At 36.0% G+C, this 13891-nt stretch overlaps 2 protein-coding genes across 5 annotated transcripts; one reads left to right on the forward strand and one right to left on the reverse strand.

Annotated features, from left to right (window-relative positions):
• Positions 1-361: 361 nt before the first annotated feature.
• On the forward strand, positions 362-4374 carry LOC140769957 (homeobox protein BEL1 homolog). The gene is made up of 5 exons (XM_073110879.1): positions 362-549; positions 1030-1687; positions 2153-2535; positions 3202-3262; positions 3421-4374. Exons 2-5 carry the CDS (start codon positions 1040-1042, stop codon positions 3973-3975), a joined length of 1647 nt encoding a protein of 548 aa, XP_072966980.1. The 5' UTR covers positions 362-549; positions 1030-1039; the 3' UTR covers positions 3976-4374.
• Positions 4375-5308: 934 nt separating this feature from the next.
• On the reverse strand, positions 5309-12653 carry LOC140770999 (phosphoglycerate mutase-like protein AT74). 4 transcript variants are annotated; one of them, XM_073112344.1, is made up of 5 exons: positions 11963-12650; positions 10615-10734; positions 10288-10501; positions 5919-5999; positions 5309-5796 (listed from the first exon to the last, which is right to left on the reverse strand). In XM_073112344.1, the coding sequence occupies exons 1-5, from the start codon at positions 12435-12437 to the stop codon at positions 5718-5720; spliced, it is 969 nt and encodes a 322-aa protein (XP_072968445.1). In that variant the 5' UTR covers positions 12438-12650; the 3' UTR covers positions 5309-5717. The 4 variants fall into 4 exon arrangements, 3 of the variants coding, with proteins under 3 accessions (XP_072968445.1, XP_072968447.1, XP_072968446.1); XR_012106084.1 differs by having other exon boundaries at positions 5738-5796; positions 10278-10501; positions 11963-12651; XM_073112346.1 differs by lacking the exon at positions 5919-5999 and having other exon boundaries at positions 11963-12653.
• Positions 12654-13891: the final 1238 nt, after the last annotated feature.

Genomic DNA, 13891 nt, shown 5'->3' on the forward strand with positions numbered 1-13891 from the left:
GCTCTTCATGAGAGGGCCACCAAAATGTAAGTATTATAAATGACAAATATAAAATGTACCAACTAACTCAGAGTAAAATTAGTAGACGAAACTAAAGAGATCATAGAATCGATTCCAATAGTAAAATACTGTTTAGGATTGCAAAATAAGAATAAGTTCAGTGGGAACACAGAGAAGAATAAGATAAGGTGAGACAGCAGAAGAAGGAGAAGAAGACAGGGAGAGAGAGAAAGAGATTGCGGTCCCATGATGCCTACGTCTCCTCAGCCTGCTTTAATTCGCCCTTTAATGGTTATTAGTTGAGCGCATAGGACCACTTCCCCACCTTTGTTGCTTCCCAGCACCTACTTTAAGAATAATATTGCACTCTCTCTCTCTCTCTCTCTCTCTCTCTAAATTTTAGTTTTGCTTTTGGTGGTACTAGCTGGATGAGCACCAGGAGCACAAATCAATCTCCAAAGGGCCAATCAATCCATCTCTGTCTTCCATTGATCAGCAGAAGCTGAGAGAGACAACAAAGTTTCATCTGGGAAAAAGTTGGATATGAAGGTAGGAAAAGAAAAGAAAAAGAAGATAAAAATAAAAACACCATGGAGAAGTGTGAGTTCGTATCAATTAATACCAGTGCTGCTAGCCACCCTTTTCACCAAACATAACAAGAATTTAATATAGTTTTCCATTATTGAAGGGTTGAGAAAATTAAAAGTGGAGAGTAAGAATGAGAGATTAAATAGACATCCCATATTCCTTTTTGCTATTCTTCCTTTTATTTCCTTCTCTCTCTCCTCCTTAGTTAAGGGGGTGCAAGTCTTTTAGGGTGAATGATATCTCCTTGGTGATCACTATCTCTCTCTCTCTCCTCCACAAATTCCGAAGGCAAAAGCAATCCAGAGCCAACTACCATATCCTTCATGAGAGACTCCTCATACTGATATATATCTTTATGAATTTAATGCAGAAGTCATCATCCCTTTCTCTTATATATCTTCTGGGGCTTGAATTTTAATCCTGAGCCTGTGATGCATCTAGGAGGTTCTACATGATGGCCCATGAATCCCACCTTGCCGAATTCCCCTCCTCCGGCCACCACCCGGCGATGCAAGGTTTCGAACCGGGCCACGAGATCTTTGGCCTCCAAGCCGGCATGGAGATGCTAGGGTTCCCATCCAAGCAACAAAGAGGCTTCTTACCAAGAGACTTCTCTGAGATACCTAACAAGAATGTTATCGTCGCAACTGAGACGTCGGCGATCAGCCCATGGCACGTCGACGATGCGGTGTCAAGGCCTCTCTTTTCCAATACCGGAGGGCTCTCCTTGTCACTCTCCAATACCAGAGCATCTAACGCTTATGGCTTCCCTCAGTCCTTTCAGCAGAATAATACAAGAGATGGGTTGCTCTCAAGAGCATCAAATTCTCATCAGGAGCATCTCCTCATGGAAGAAGGGAGGGGTTTCTATCCACAGCAGTACACCTATCAGTTGAGGAACTCGAAGTATTTGATCCCAGTTCAGGAGCTCTTGAGTGAGTTGTGCAATCTGGGAGGAGGGGAGAATAGCTCAAAGATTACCCACAAGGGAAACCAAGCAGGATCATCTTCCTCCTCTTCATGGAACCAATCTCTAAGCTCCATGAACGTCTTAGAGCTCCAAAAGAGAAAGGCTGATTTGTTCACCATGCTAACAGAGGTAATTATTATTATTATTATTATTATTAGCTAGTCCTTCCATCTTTAGTTTCCGCAGTGCCTCATATTCTTTCCATAGCTAATCAAGTTTACTTCTGGGTGTTAATTATGTGAGACGGCAGAGCTACCTCAAACAATTGTGATGATGCAGTGTAGGGACGATTGATAGATTTTGGTGTCTCCATTTACTTTTAGAAACCTCTATTCGTTTTCATGACTTAGGCATCTACAGTCTATCAACTTTTTTTCTCCACTCCTTCTCATTAAATGGATCCCACCATATTCCCCCTTCTCCTCCTTTACCAATGTAATTGCTCTTGTCTTTATTCTTATAGTGATTCTTCATTCTTTACTAATACCCTAAGCGTAGGATTTCACATGCATTTATATAGCTAGCTACAATAGTTTTCATCAAGAAATGCTTGCTAGGTTTCTGATAGTACTACTCTTTGTTACATTACCTTAGGTGGATAAGAGATATAGGAAGTACTGCCAGCAGATGAAAGCAGTGGTATCGTCGTTTGAGGTCGTCGCAGGGGCAGGAGCGGCGGCGATCTACTCAAATTTGGCATCGAGGGCTATGTCGAGGCACTTCCGATGCTTGAGAGATGCGATTGCCGATCAGATTAGGGAGACGAAGAAGGCCTTGGGGACCAAGGATACGGTGGTGACCGGAGCCACGAGAGGTGAGACTCCGCGGCTGAAAATGCTCGACCAGTGCCTGCGGCAGCAGAAGGTCTTTCAGCAGATAGGGATGACGGAGAGCCACCCATGGCGGCCTCAGAGAGGTCTACCGGAACGCGCCGTCTCAGTTCTTCGAGCTTGGCTCTTCGAGCATTTCCTTCACCCGTAACCGTCGCTGCTCTTCTAGCTTTACATATATCATACATGTGTTTGTGTAGACACTTGTAGTCTTTGGAATTCTTAGAATTAATTGCAATTCACGTAGGAGCACAAAATACAAACTTCGAAACTCAAAAATACACGTATAAAGGAGTAACATTTTGCAAAGTGAGAAAAAAAAAATTAGTTTTTTTTTCTTTCTATTTGCAATGGACAAATCTTTAGATTTCTAAGTTGTACAGACGAAACAATTAGAGAAAATTTAGTCTGATGTTAGATGGATATATAAGATTATTTGTTTCGCTGACATATGTAGGACTAGTACCAACAGAAGTTGTCAAATTATCTACTCAGAGATTAACAATTTCAGACTTACAAAGCCACAAGATAGTTACCCATGCTCTTAGTTAGGATTAGTTTTTATGGTTTTTGGGTATCGAATACTAAGATAATAAACTAAAACTCTTATAGATGTGTTACTGTTTCAAGAGAACTTATCCCTGGTTATTAGACTTTTGATTGAAATAGGTGAAAGTAAGAATTTGTTATCTGATAAGTAAATCAACTAATACACTCTTTTTATTCAGCTTGATATGTAATTCTTATTATTTTTTCTTTTTAGAGAGATGCAATTCTTATTCATCTCACACATAATAATTACCTCGACGACAGGTATCCCAGTGATGTTGATAAGCATATCTTGGCACGACAAACAGGACTTTCAAGAAGCCAGGTAGCTTCATATATATATATATGCATAACATCTTTCTTTTTTCACAATTAAATTGTAGTTGTTCATTATATATTAGCTTGTAACTATAAATTACTATAAGTAATTATTTTATTACCAAGAAAAGGTGTATGTTATCAAAAGAATGTTTGCCATGATAGGTCTCCAATTGGTTCATCAACGCAAGAGTGAGGCTGTGGAAGCCAATGATAGAGGAGATGTATTCTGAAGAAATTAAAGATCATTATGACAACCACCAATCTGAGCATCAGGGAAGCACCAACAAAAACCCTAACCCTAATTCCAACCCTGCCTTGGAAAAGAAGCCAGCACCACCGCAGCTCTCCGGCAACTGCGACTCCCTCTCCTCCATCATCAACAGTGGCTCTGACATAAACAACAAGAACATCCACAATGTCCAGAGGACCGACAACTTCGGCGCGGTGGCTGATATGGACTTCCCGTCATACCGAACTACTACTTATGATGACAGAAACTTAGGCGGAAGCGGCTTCTTGTCGTTAGGCCTACAGCAGCATGGTGGAGGTGGCATGAGCCTCTCGTACGCGCCGCCCTCACAGAACTCCTTCCTTGTATCCGGCGAGCATTTGGACGGCGGCCAATCAACTCAATTCTCCATTTTAGATGGAGAGGAGCAGACGCTTCCTTATAGGAACTTGATGGGGATACAATTGCTGCATGATTTGGCAGGGTAGGAAAGAAGAGAAGGTTTGCATTCTTTAGACGTCAAGAAGTAGAGGAAGAGTAAGAAGAACAAGTAGTAGATGAGCAATCAATTAATACTTTTGTTCAGTTGCATTATTTTGGGGAGTAGGGTATTGAGGTTGGAGCTTTATGTTGTCCTTTAATTGGTGATGTTTTGGATGGAGAATTATTACTGGCCATGGGGATGGGCTGCAAATGGTCCAAAGTGGAGGACGGTGAGGTGTCTTAGTTATATGAAAGCTAGCGTATATATATATATATATATATATCTATACATGTTTATAACTTTCAGTTAGGAAAAAAGACAAACTAGTCTGTATAATGGGTATATACTCTCCCTTTCTCTTTCTTTATGTGTTCAATTCAAAATCACATAAAGTTTCTTCTTAGTCTTATCTCCATGACACAAATGGAAAAGACAAATGATATGAACATTTTGGATCCCAGTGACGGGACGGGACCTTCAAACGAACTTGTCTCCCATAGCCTTAATAGCTGGTATAATTTACATACAAATCATTTACTGTTTTTTCGCCTCTGCTATTTGAATTTTAAATCTAGGATTGTAACATATACATGGATAATCACTTATATGCTAATTATATTCCTTTTGCTTTGTTCTAAGTGAATCGTTTGAGAACCATTGCATCCGCTTCCAGAGATTAATCAACTGATAGTAGTGGCATTTTCACTTAGTAAGTTTATTAATCTCTCAATCAAATTTGATCTAATTTAAACCTAAGTTTGAATTATACTTTTCTTGAAATATGATTATGCTTACTGCGTTAGGCTCGACCTCCAAAGAAACTTTAAAGAAGGCTCGAATAAAAATAAAACAAGCTAAGCTTAATTATATAACTAAAGTTTAAAATTAATTTCAAGCGGAACTTAAACAAACAGAGCTCGGTTCAACTAGTTCTACCAGTACCTGTAGTTAGTGCATTAAATTGACACACAAATGCACGACTACTATGTTAAATACTGTGACAGAACCCCCTTTTGTTATCTTTTTGTAGCAGTAGGACCATTGCTCATAATTTGTATGACCAGAACATTGAAGAATATAAGTTAAGTAAATCTATCACTCATTTTAAAGGAATTAGAAATATCATTAAAGTGGCAAGACTCAAGGTACTACCAAATTTTTGTGGATCTGTCTGCTTGTAATTAAAATTAATGAAAACCTGGACCAGGAAAGAAAGATGGGAGAATTTATCAACAAGCCAATAAAGGAAAGGCTGAAATCATATACATTCAGTACTGAAATAATTGCACCGTTTCTCACAAAAGATTAAGATTCCAAAAGGAAAGGACTCATAAGGCTTCTATATAAGTCTAGCAACCTGTATCTTGAAATTCCTGGCAGCAATCAATAAGCACAAGGTTCTGTCATGTTAACATTTGTTAAGTGTCTTCATGTCATGTCTGGACTAAAAGAGATTCTAGGATCGTGAAGCAATTAGTCTACTTAATCTAAGTACTGGGATTCATCTGCAAAGAACTTTTCATCTCCAAATTATGTAATGAATAGAAAAGTAATACAAAAGCTATCAAGCTGTTACATCTCCAAATCTCAATCCAAACTATGTTTCCTTCCATTTGTCTGGCATTCATTGTATCTTTATGTCCTGGAGTTATAAAGGCATTTAGAGTCTGTGTAGATGGAGAGTTTGGTTAATGCTAGCTTCCAGTAATTCAACTATCAGGCCTTCTTCTACTGAAATATGCCTTCCTAACCAAAATGTGTGAAAAATGATTGTCCATTTGTCATGAAATTGTAATTCAGATCACCAATTTTTGCTGTCTTCTGCCTGGATTGACAGCCAAATAAAAAAAGAATTAGATATATTTGAAGGAAAACCAGCATAGCTAGAGCTTCTCGAAGACTGGTAAAAGAAGAAAATCCAAAGTAGCCACAAGTATTGTCCCCTACCACATTTGATCTTCTAGCATTTCTTTAGTCAAGCCAAATGCCTGAAGCTCCTCAACAGTATGATGCACAAGGAGGCTATACCTATTGAAATAGAAGAGTAATATATAAAGGAGATGATTCTACAACTAAAACATAAATATGATTTTCTTCTGACCCCAAAAAAGGTCTCATATCTAGCAAAGCATCTCAAGATATGCAAGCAAGAATTGTAGCCATGTATAACCACTGAAAAAAGGGGAGAAATGGTGATTACTAGTGAAATTAAAACAACAATCTTATTACTATGTTCCAAGTTAAATTCCAAATCTAAGAAGCAAAAAAAAGGAAAAAGAAAAAGAGAACTCATAAGAGAGGACCTAGGAATATCGATATTTTTTAAGCACCATGATTCTAATAGATCTCTAGAAGGGTACGTGCTTTATTTGTTTCTCACACGTAAGGAATTGTAAGAACACACAACAATTAAATTTACCACGAACAAATAAGGAATGGATGTGAAAATGATTCCAAATAGTAGATCTCTTGCCAACATATAGACAAGACATTGCACTAAGGGTTTTTTGCACCAAAAATCACTTGGTTTTCATTTTAAGAGTCAGGATTGTTTTTAGTTTCCATTGCAAACGAGATTTTTTTCTTTCTTTCTTTAAAGTTTGCCCTTTTGTTGTTTATTGCTCATTAAATACTGATGGGACAATGTAAGAGAGAAATAATTCGTATCATCTTTTCTTTTTCTTCTTCTTCTTCTTCTTCTTCTTCTTCTTCTTCTTTTGCTAGTTCTTCTTCCTCTTCTTCTCTTTCTTTTTTGTTGTTTCTTTCTCTTCTTTTGCTACTACTATTTTCTTCTCTCTTAATCTTCTCTTTTTCTTTCTATACAATTCTCTAATCGCTCTTTAATTAATACTATAAGAGACTAATTAGAGATAGTTTAATAAATAAAATCTTTAATCAATGTTTCAAAAATAGAACTAATCTATATTATGTTATGATCCGATCATGTGGGTTAGGTTAGTTGAGTAGGTTGAGTCAAGTTGAGTCAAGTTGAGTTAGTTTTTAACTAACAACCCCCTTCTTTTTCTCTCTCTATCTATAATATATATATATATATATATATATATATCTTTCTTCCTCCTCCCTTAGGCTAAGGCACCCGACGAGAGCTCGGGCAACGACGAAGGCAAGCAACGAGTGGCGATAGTGACGACAAAGACAAAGGTATCTCTTACCTTTTTCTCTCCTTCTCTTACGGCATAGCCGACAAGTGCTGTGACACATGCCGTGCAGTGCTATACCGGCCAGTGGTAGGCATAGTCATTATTAGTTAGCTTTATTTTCTTATTTTAAATTTCAAATAAATTGGATAATCCGTATGTGAATCCGATCCGCTAAGAATTTTACTCTTATAAATATGAGTGAATATGTATTAATAATTATCCATGAATGAATTTGAGTTTAGCCAAATTATTATTTTCATCTTTATTTTTTACGGTAGCTATTAGATCGTTTGTATCTTTCTAGGAGTAAATTATAGCCGTAGAAACATTCCGATCTTTGAAACCCTAGCCATCTTCCTCCACCAACAGCCACTCTATCTCACAGCCATCCACCACCTTCCAATGATCGCCATAACGTTAATTATTTACCATTATGTCCTATTTGACCTTATTCCACTATTTTATTAGTATCTCTTTATTTAGATGCCAGATTCTTGTAAAAGCAGAACCATTAGAACCGAACTCACAAGACTACCACCATATAAAATATCATAATTTTCTTACATCCAAATTGGTTCAAATCTGGTTTATAACATATTACAAATAAATTACAAAATCTACTAACAAAGACTATGAATTACTATCAGAATTTCATACTTAAACTACAAATTTCATACTTAAATTATAAAATTTTTGTTCTGCTATCGATAGATTTTGAATCTCAAAAACTCTAAATACAAAAGTTCTAGATCATAATGTTACGAATTTTATCCAATTCTACTCACAATTTTTAGACATTAAATGATTATCTTTTGAATATTTTTTCAAAACTATACAAAACTAAAATTTTATAATTTAAGTACAAAATTTATACTTAAACTATGAATTTCATACTTAAACCGCAAAATTCTAATTTTGTGTAGTTTTAAAATATTATTCAAAAGATATTTATTCGATGTCCAAAAAGTATGAAACCAATTAGACGAAATTTATTACATCCTAATCTAGAACTTTTGTATTTTAAGTTTCTTCATAGTTGAAATCTATCTCTAGTGAAATAAAGAATTCATAGTTTAATAACGAATTTATTTTCTTCATCTTCTACTTCGTATGCTACTGCTATTTATTATTATTATTATTATTATTATTATTATTATTATTATTATTATTATTATTATTATTATTATTATTATTGTTATTATTATTATTATTATTATTATTATTATTATTATTATTATTATCTTCTTCTGCTGCTCATTCTTTTTCTATCTCTTAATCCTTCTCTCTTTTTTTCTATATAAATATCTCTAATCGTTTTTTAAATAATAAAGTATGAGCAACAGAAGAAGAAAAAGAGGAAAAAAAAAGAATAATAATAATAAATAGCAACAACATACAAAATAGAAGATGAAGATGAATTCATAATTAAACTATGAATTTTTCGTAACTATGAAATCTTCATTTTGTTGTACATATATTTCAGATCTAAATAAACTCTAAAAACAAAAGTTCTAAATCATGATATGACAAAGTTTATTAAATTGGTTTCACAATTTTTGAATATCAGATGAATTCTTTTAAATATTTTTCTAACACTTCACATAATTAGAATTTTGTGGTTTAAGTATAAAATTCATAGTTTAAGAACAAATTCTATACTTAAATTATAAAATTTTAATTGTGCATAGTTTCAAAAAAATATTCACAAGATAATCATCTGACCTCTAAATATTATGAAACCAATTAAATAAAATCCATGATATCATAATCTATAACTTTTATATTCAGAGTTTATTCAGATGCGAAATATATCTGCAACAAAACGAAGAATTCATAGTTTAAGTATAAAATTCTAACAGTAATTTACAGTTTTTATGTATATTGTAAATTATTTGTAATATAGATTAAGTTCTATTTTTGAAATATTAATTAATGAGTTTTTATTTATTTAAACTATCTCTAAGTAGTCTTTTTCTATATTAATTAAAAAATAATTAGAGAGACTTGTTAGGAAAAAAAAAAGATTAAGAGATAAAAGAAAAACAGCAGTAGCTAAAGAAGAGAAATAAACAACAACAAGAAAAAAAAAGATGAAGAAGAAATAGCAGCAGCATAAAAAGAAAACGAAAAAGTGGGTATGAATCATTTCTCTCTTACATTGTCTCATCAGTATTTAATGAGTACTAAATAACAGATTGACAAACTTAGAAGAAAGAAAGAAAAAAAGCTTCATCTACAATGAAAATCGAAAACAACCATGGCTCACCAAAACAAAAATCAATTGACTTTTTGTTGCAAGTAACCCTTGCACTAATAAAATGATTTCAGCAATTTAATGCTACAAAATTTTGAGAAAAGAAATAATACAAATGGTGGAAATAGGATACTTGGATTATCGGGAGAGAATTACTAGTTAGCCAACTTAGGAAAAAAGAAAGAAAGAGAAGAATCATGAAAAAATCTGAGTTCCCATAGTTGGAAGCCAGTACAACAATCACGAATGCTTACCACTAGTAAGCTCCATGCAACTAGTGGATGCAGTATGTGCTTTTGCAAAAAGATATGCAAACAAATGCCATGGTTGGCTTGTCGAAAACACAGAGTCAAGCCATGGCATGTCATTTCTACTAGAAGAAGAGGGAGAGAGGAGGAGAGGGGCATCGATCGGGAGAGAAGAGGATGTGTATGGCTCACAGGATCAGACATTGCTAGGGTGTTCCATCATCACAATAATTGCAATAGGACCATTTAAAGAAACTCCTATTTGGCATCGAGGATTATTTCAAATTGAGAATCGTCAAGTAGCAAATTGTTCTAACTGGATCAGCTTAAGAGGATTGTTTCAAATTGAGTATGCATTTAAAGAAATCATCAAAGAGACGTCCTTTTATATAGAAACTAATACTAGTGAGTGAAAATACTGAGGAGATCAATACTTTGAAATATAGTAAGGAAACTCCTATTTTATTAACCATAAAATCCCCTAGATCAAACTAATGGACCACAAAAATATCCAGAGGGGCATTAATGTTAAAAAATGGTCCTTGAGGGATTCTAGTGCAAATATAAATTTGTAAGGGGTATCTTCAATGTAAGGAATATGACAATAATATAGAATAAAGTTGTCGAATCCATACGAATCAACCTGTTAGTACCTTCCACCATTGCCTGTTTGCATAACTAATGCTCCTCCATTATCAAAATTACTCAGGCCCTCAAACTGCTCTACGGACCACTTGTACCATCTCATCAGGAACACTCTCAACGTCAGGCCATGTGATACTATCACTATGTTCATGTTTGGTGTCCTTTCACCAGGTGGCTGAAAGCGACCAATATCAATATCTGCTTTAAGGGTTTCCCTAAAGCCTGTAGCAGTAACACTGCATAAATATGAAGCTATGGAGCTTAGAGAAGCTGTCCACTGGTTAAACATGACTCTTGTATATACTCGAACTGTCATAATAAATTTGAGTGCACACCTGTTATACGGTCGTAAACATCAGCAGCTGATTCTCCATTGGGAAAACGATAAAAAAACCGGCCATAGCGACGTCGAACTTCTTTCTCAACTCGCATTCTTTCCCTGTCCTGGAAATTTCCTATTTCATACAGAGAAAAAGAATTAGTTAATCAGACTAACAGAATGAAATCATCATCCATTATGATCAGTGTTGACCACAAGTTGGAAATACTACCAACTAAAATGCAAGGCTAAGATGCAAGGATTGAAAAGAAGTATATGCTGCCAATAGTGGTTGTACATACCAAGATGGACAAAGGTCTATTAATTACAATCTAGAATTGTATGCAAGACAGTTACTTCCCAAAGAGAAACATTTAACACTCCATATTTAATCAATTCTGACAAAATGAACCACCCTCTATGTTGGTGTCATCAGTGCCCAGATATGCACACATACATTATAACAAAAAGATGGTGCAGAAGTAGATAAGGTAAAACCAATTTTCTTACGTCACTACAATTTACCACTCTGTAATATATCAAGTCTTAAGTGTCATCTGTCAATCATGATTTAAGGTTGAGAATGAGAGGATTTGTGCACCAATCTTTCTAAATCAAATCCTGCACCGGAATATACTGATATCAACACTTCTTTTGGAGGACAAGATAATGCAACTTATTTGGAACTAACTCTGAAAATTCTGACTGAATTAAGATAGACAAATGTTCTTCGAAGAAAAATGGGTCTCAATCTCCGGAAACCTAAGGAGTGTGATTGTAAGCTACTGATATAAAATTAGATGCAAACAACATGCATAGCAGCTTAGAGTTACTTCTGAAGGTATAATTCTACCCTTATTACATGGGTCAGATTAGCCATAGCTATTTTCTCACGACACCAGGAATTGACATACAAACATGAAGCCAAAACTCTTACCATTGAGTTCACATTAACTCACAAAGTATAGCACTATTTCTATGCCAGGTATGAGTCAGAAAATGATGAACAGAATCCCCTCTTCCGTCTCCAATCTCTTCCTCTACTTCTGACCATCTTTTTCTTTGATGAATATATAGTAGTTGGGCAACATACACTTCCCCCTTTATCCACATTTATCCCTCTACTCCATTCCCATCCTAATCTTGTTTTTAATCTAAATAAGATGGAAGCACTACAAATCCCAATACTTTTCTAAACTTGCATTTCTATATATAATCTTTTATCTAGAAACTTCAACATTTTAGCTCGACTTCGATCCCACTCTATAGGAATTTGGAAATATAAAAGAATGATACGGAGCACAACATGCTGATTCAATCTTCATTCTTATAATTAGAAGATAAAGAATTCTATTGGAACGCACCAAAATCTTGCTCCCTGAGCCGGGGCTCCTCCCGGACCCCGGCAATCCTCTCGGGCTCGAAGGCTCGACCGAGGCCGCGGAGAGTCTCCAATGTCCTGCGGTACGGAGAGACGTAGAAATAGACCTTCCAGTCCTCTCCGACACCGTCGTCGACGAGGCGGCGGATGCGACGACCGCACTCCTCGGCGTCGAGCCATCCTTTTGCGGTGAGCCCGATACGGGGGTCGGGGACGCGGGTGTAGGCGCTCTCGTCCACGTTTCCCTCGCTCTGCCCGTGCCGCACGAGCACGATTCGCCGCGGCCGAGGAGGAGGCGACGGCGCCGCGGCGGCCCAAGCCGATGAAGAAGCCAACTTGGCATCCTCCTCCGCCGCCACCACCGCCGGAGGTGAACGGCGGCGGCCGAGGGTGTCCTCGCAGCAGCGGAAGCGAGCGCAGGAGGAGGAGGGAAGAGATGGAGAGGCGAAAGAGAGCATTTTTGTAGGGGATCGCCGGGTTTATTGTAATTAACGTTAGATATTTTTTGTGATTGATATATAGCCATAGAGAGAGAGAGACAAGAAGAGAGATGTGTGTGTTTTGTGGTGGTGGTGGGAAGAAGGAGATAAGCCTGATTAGGAGTGAGCACTGAGGAGATCCAGAATAAAAGTGGAGCCATCACGACGATTAGGCTGCTCGACCTCTGCTCGACGATATGCCTAACAGAATATTTAGAACTTCCCAACAGATTTTAGTGCCAACGTACTTAAAGAAGGGATATTCAATATCGTGCTCGTGTTAAGCGGGTTTAGATCTGGTCAGATACGAGGTTAATTTCACTCTAATACGAATAAGACATAATTATTAAATGAAAAATACGACATGTGTATTAATAACTGGGTTGTGTCAACACGATATGATAACCGAATTAAGACAACATGGCAACAAAATAATATAATACGAATAACAAAATAACACAACACGAATAACAAAATAACACAGTAATATTAGCCATATAAAAATTAATATTTATTAATTTATCTTATATAAATAGTGTATTATCTACAAACATAAAAAAAACTCTTTCCAACTCAAAATCCATACAACATAAAAATAATAATTCTAGTAATTTAGTATTACACAAATCCATACAATATAGTTCTACTCTTATGACAATTACAACATAATTTTAACTTCACAATTCAACCTCCAACATCCAATATTAAATACTAATTTTAGTTTCAACTCTCAAATTTAATATTCTCATGACAATTAGAACATAAATTAAATTTCACATCCTTTACAAACAAAATATAACTTGAAATAAGCAAACATTAATATTAAGATCTTTTTTAATTGTCCAACGATAATGATAATATTAGAAAGAAAAAAAGAGAATGTAAATAACTAAGAAAAAAAGATAGAAAGACAAAGTTAAGATTCTGATGCCAAACATCATGATATAAAGAATATCAATTATCTAATAGTTTCAAACATGAGATTTCATCCTTTCATACAAAAATTATCTAAAGAATATTAATTCTAATTACTATATTTTTACCGCAATGTAATTTACACCATTATAATATTTTATTGAGGTATATACATCTTTTGTGTGATATATGCCTTCAAACAAGTAATCAAATTTTTCTAGAACTATGGTATGAGAAATCTATTGTTTACTATTATCCAGTGATATTTAGTATTTAACACCCGCCACCAAATATACATACTCCTCGTGTAGATGGAACCTATGTGATATCCACATGACCTTGGTTAATGCTTCAATGTAACTAGACATGATCAAATGGCCCAGCCCGCCCGTGCCCAGCCTGACCCGGCCCGGGCTAAGCCCGGCCCGGCCCGAGCCCGAACTACCCATGGGCGGCACGGGCCAGCCCTTTGCCCGCCCGACCCGGCCCGAAAACCCACTTGTTTGGCCCGCAACTAA

Source organism: Typha angustifolia, chromosome 11 (assembly GCF_048772165.1).
Source record: "Typha angustifolia cultivar Huaian chromosome 11, ASM4877216v1, whole genome shotgun sequence".
Classification (NCBI taxonomy): Eukaryota; Viridiplantae; Streptophyta; class Magnoliopsida; order Poales; family Typhaceae; genus Typha; species Typha angustifolia.

What these genes read in the sequence shown, in the direction of transcription:
- LOC140769957 (XM_073110879.1), top strand. Translation starts at nt 1,040, where the DNA reads ATGATGGCCCATGAATCCCACCTTGCCGAATTCCCCTCCTCCGGCCAC. An exon ending in TGTTCACCATGCTAACAGAG is followed by an intron (nt 1,688 to 2,152) that starts GTAATTATTATT and finishes ACATTACCTTAG; the next exon opens with GTGGATAAGAGATATAGGAA. An exon ending in TTCGAGCATTTCCTTCACCC is followed by an intron (nt 2,536 to 3,201) that starts GTAACCGTCGCT and finishes CCTCGACGACAG; the next exon opens with GTATCCCAGTGATGTTGATA.
- LOC140770999 (XM_073112344.1), bottom strand. Translation starts at nt 12,437, where the DNA reads ATGCTCTCTTTCGCCTCTCCATCTCTTCCCTCCTCCTCCTGCGCTCGC. An exon ending in GCTCAGGGAGCAAGATTTTG is followed by an intron (nt 10,735 to 11,962) that starts GTGCGTTCCAAT and finishes TGTATGAAATAG; the next exon opens with GAAATTTCCAGGACAGGGAA. An exon ending in CAAACAGGCAATGGTGGAAG is followed by an intron (nt 6,000 to 10,287) that starts GTACTAACAGGT and finishes CTATTTCAATAG; the next exon opens with GTATAGCCTCCTTGTGCATC.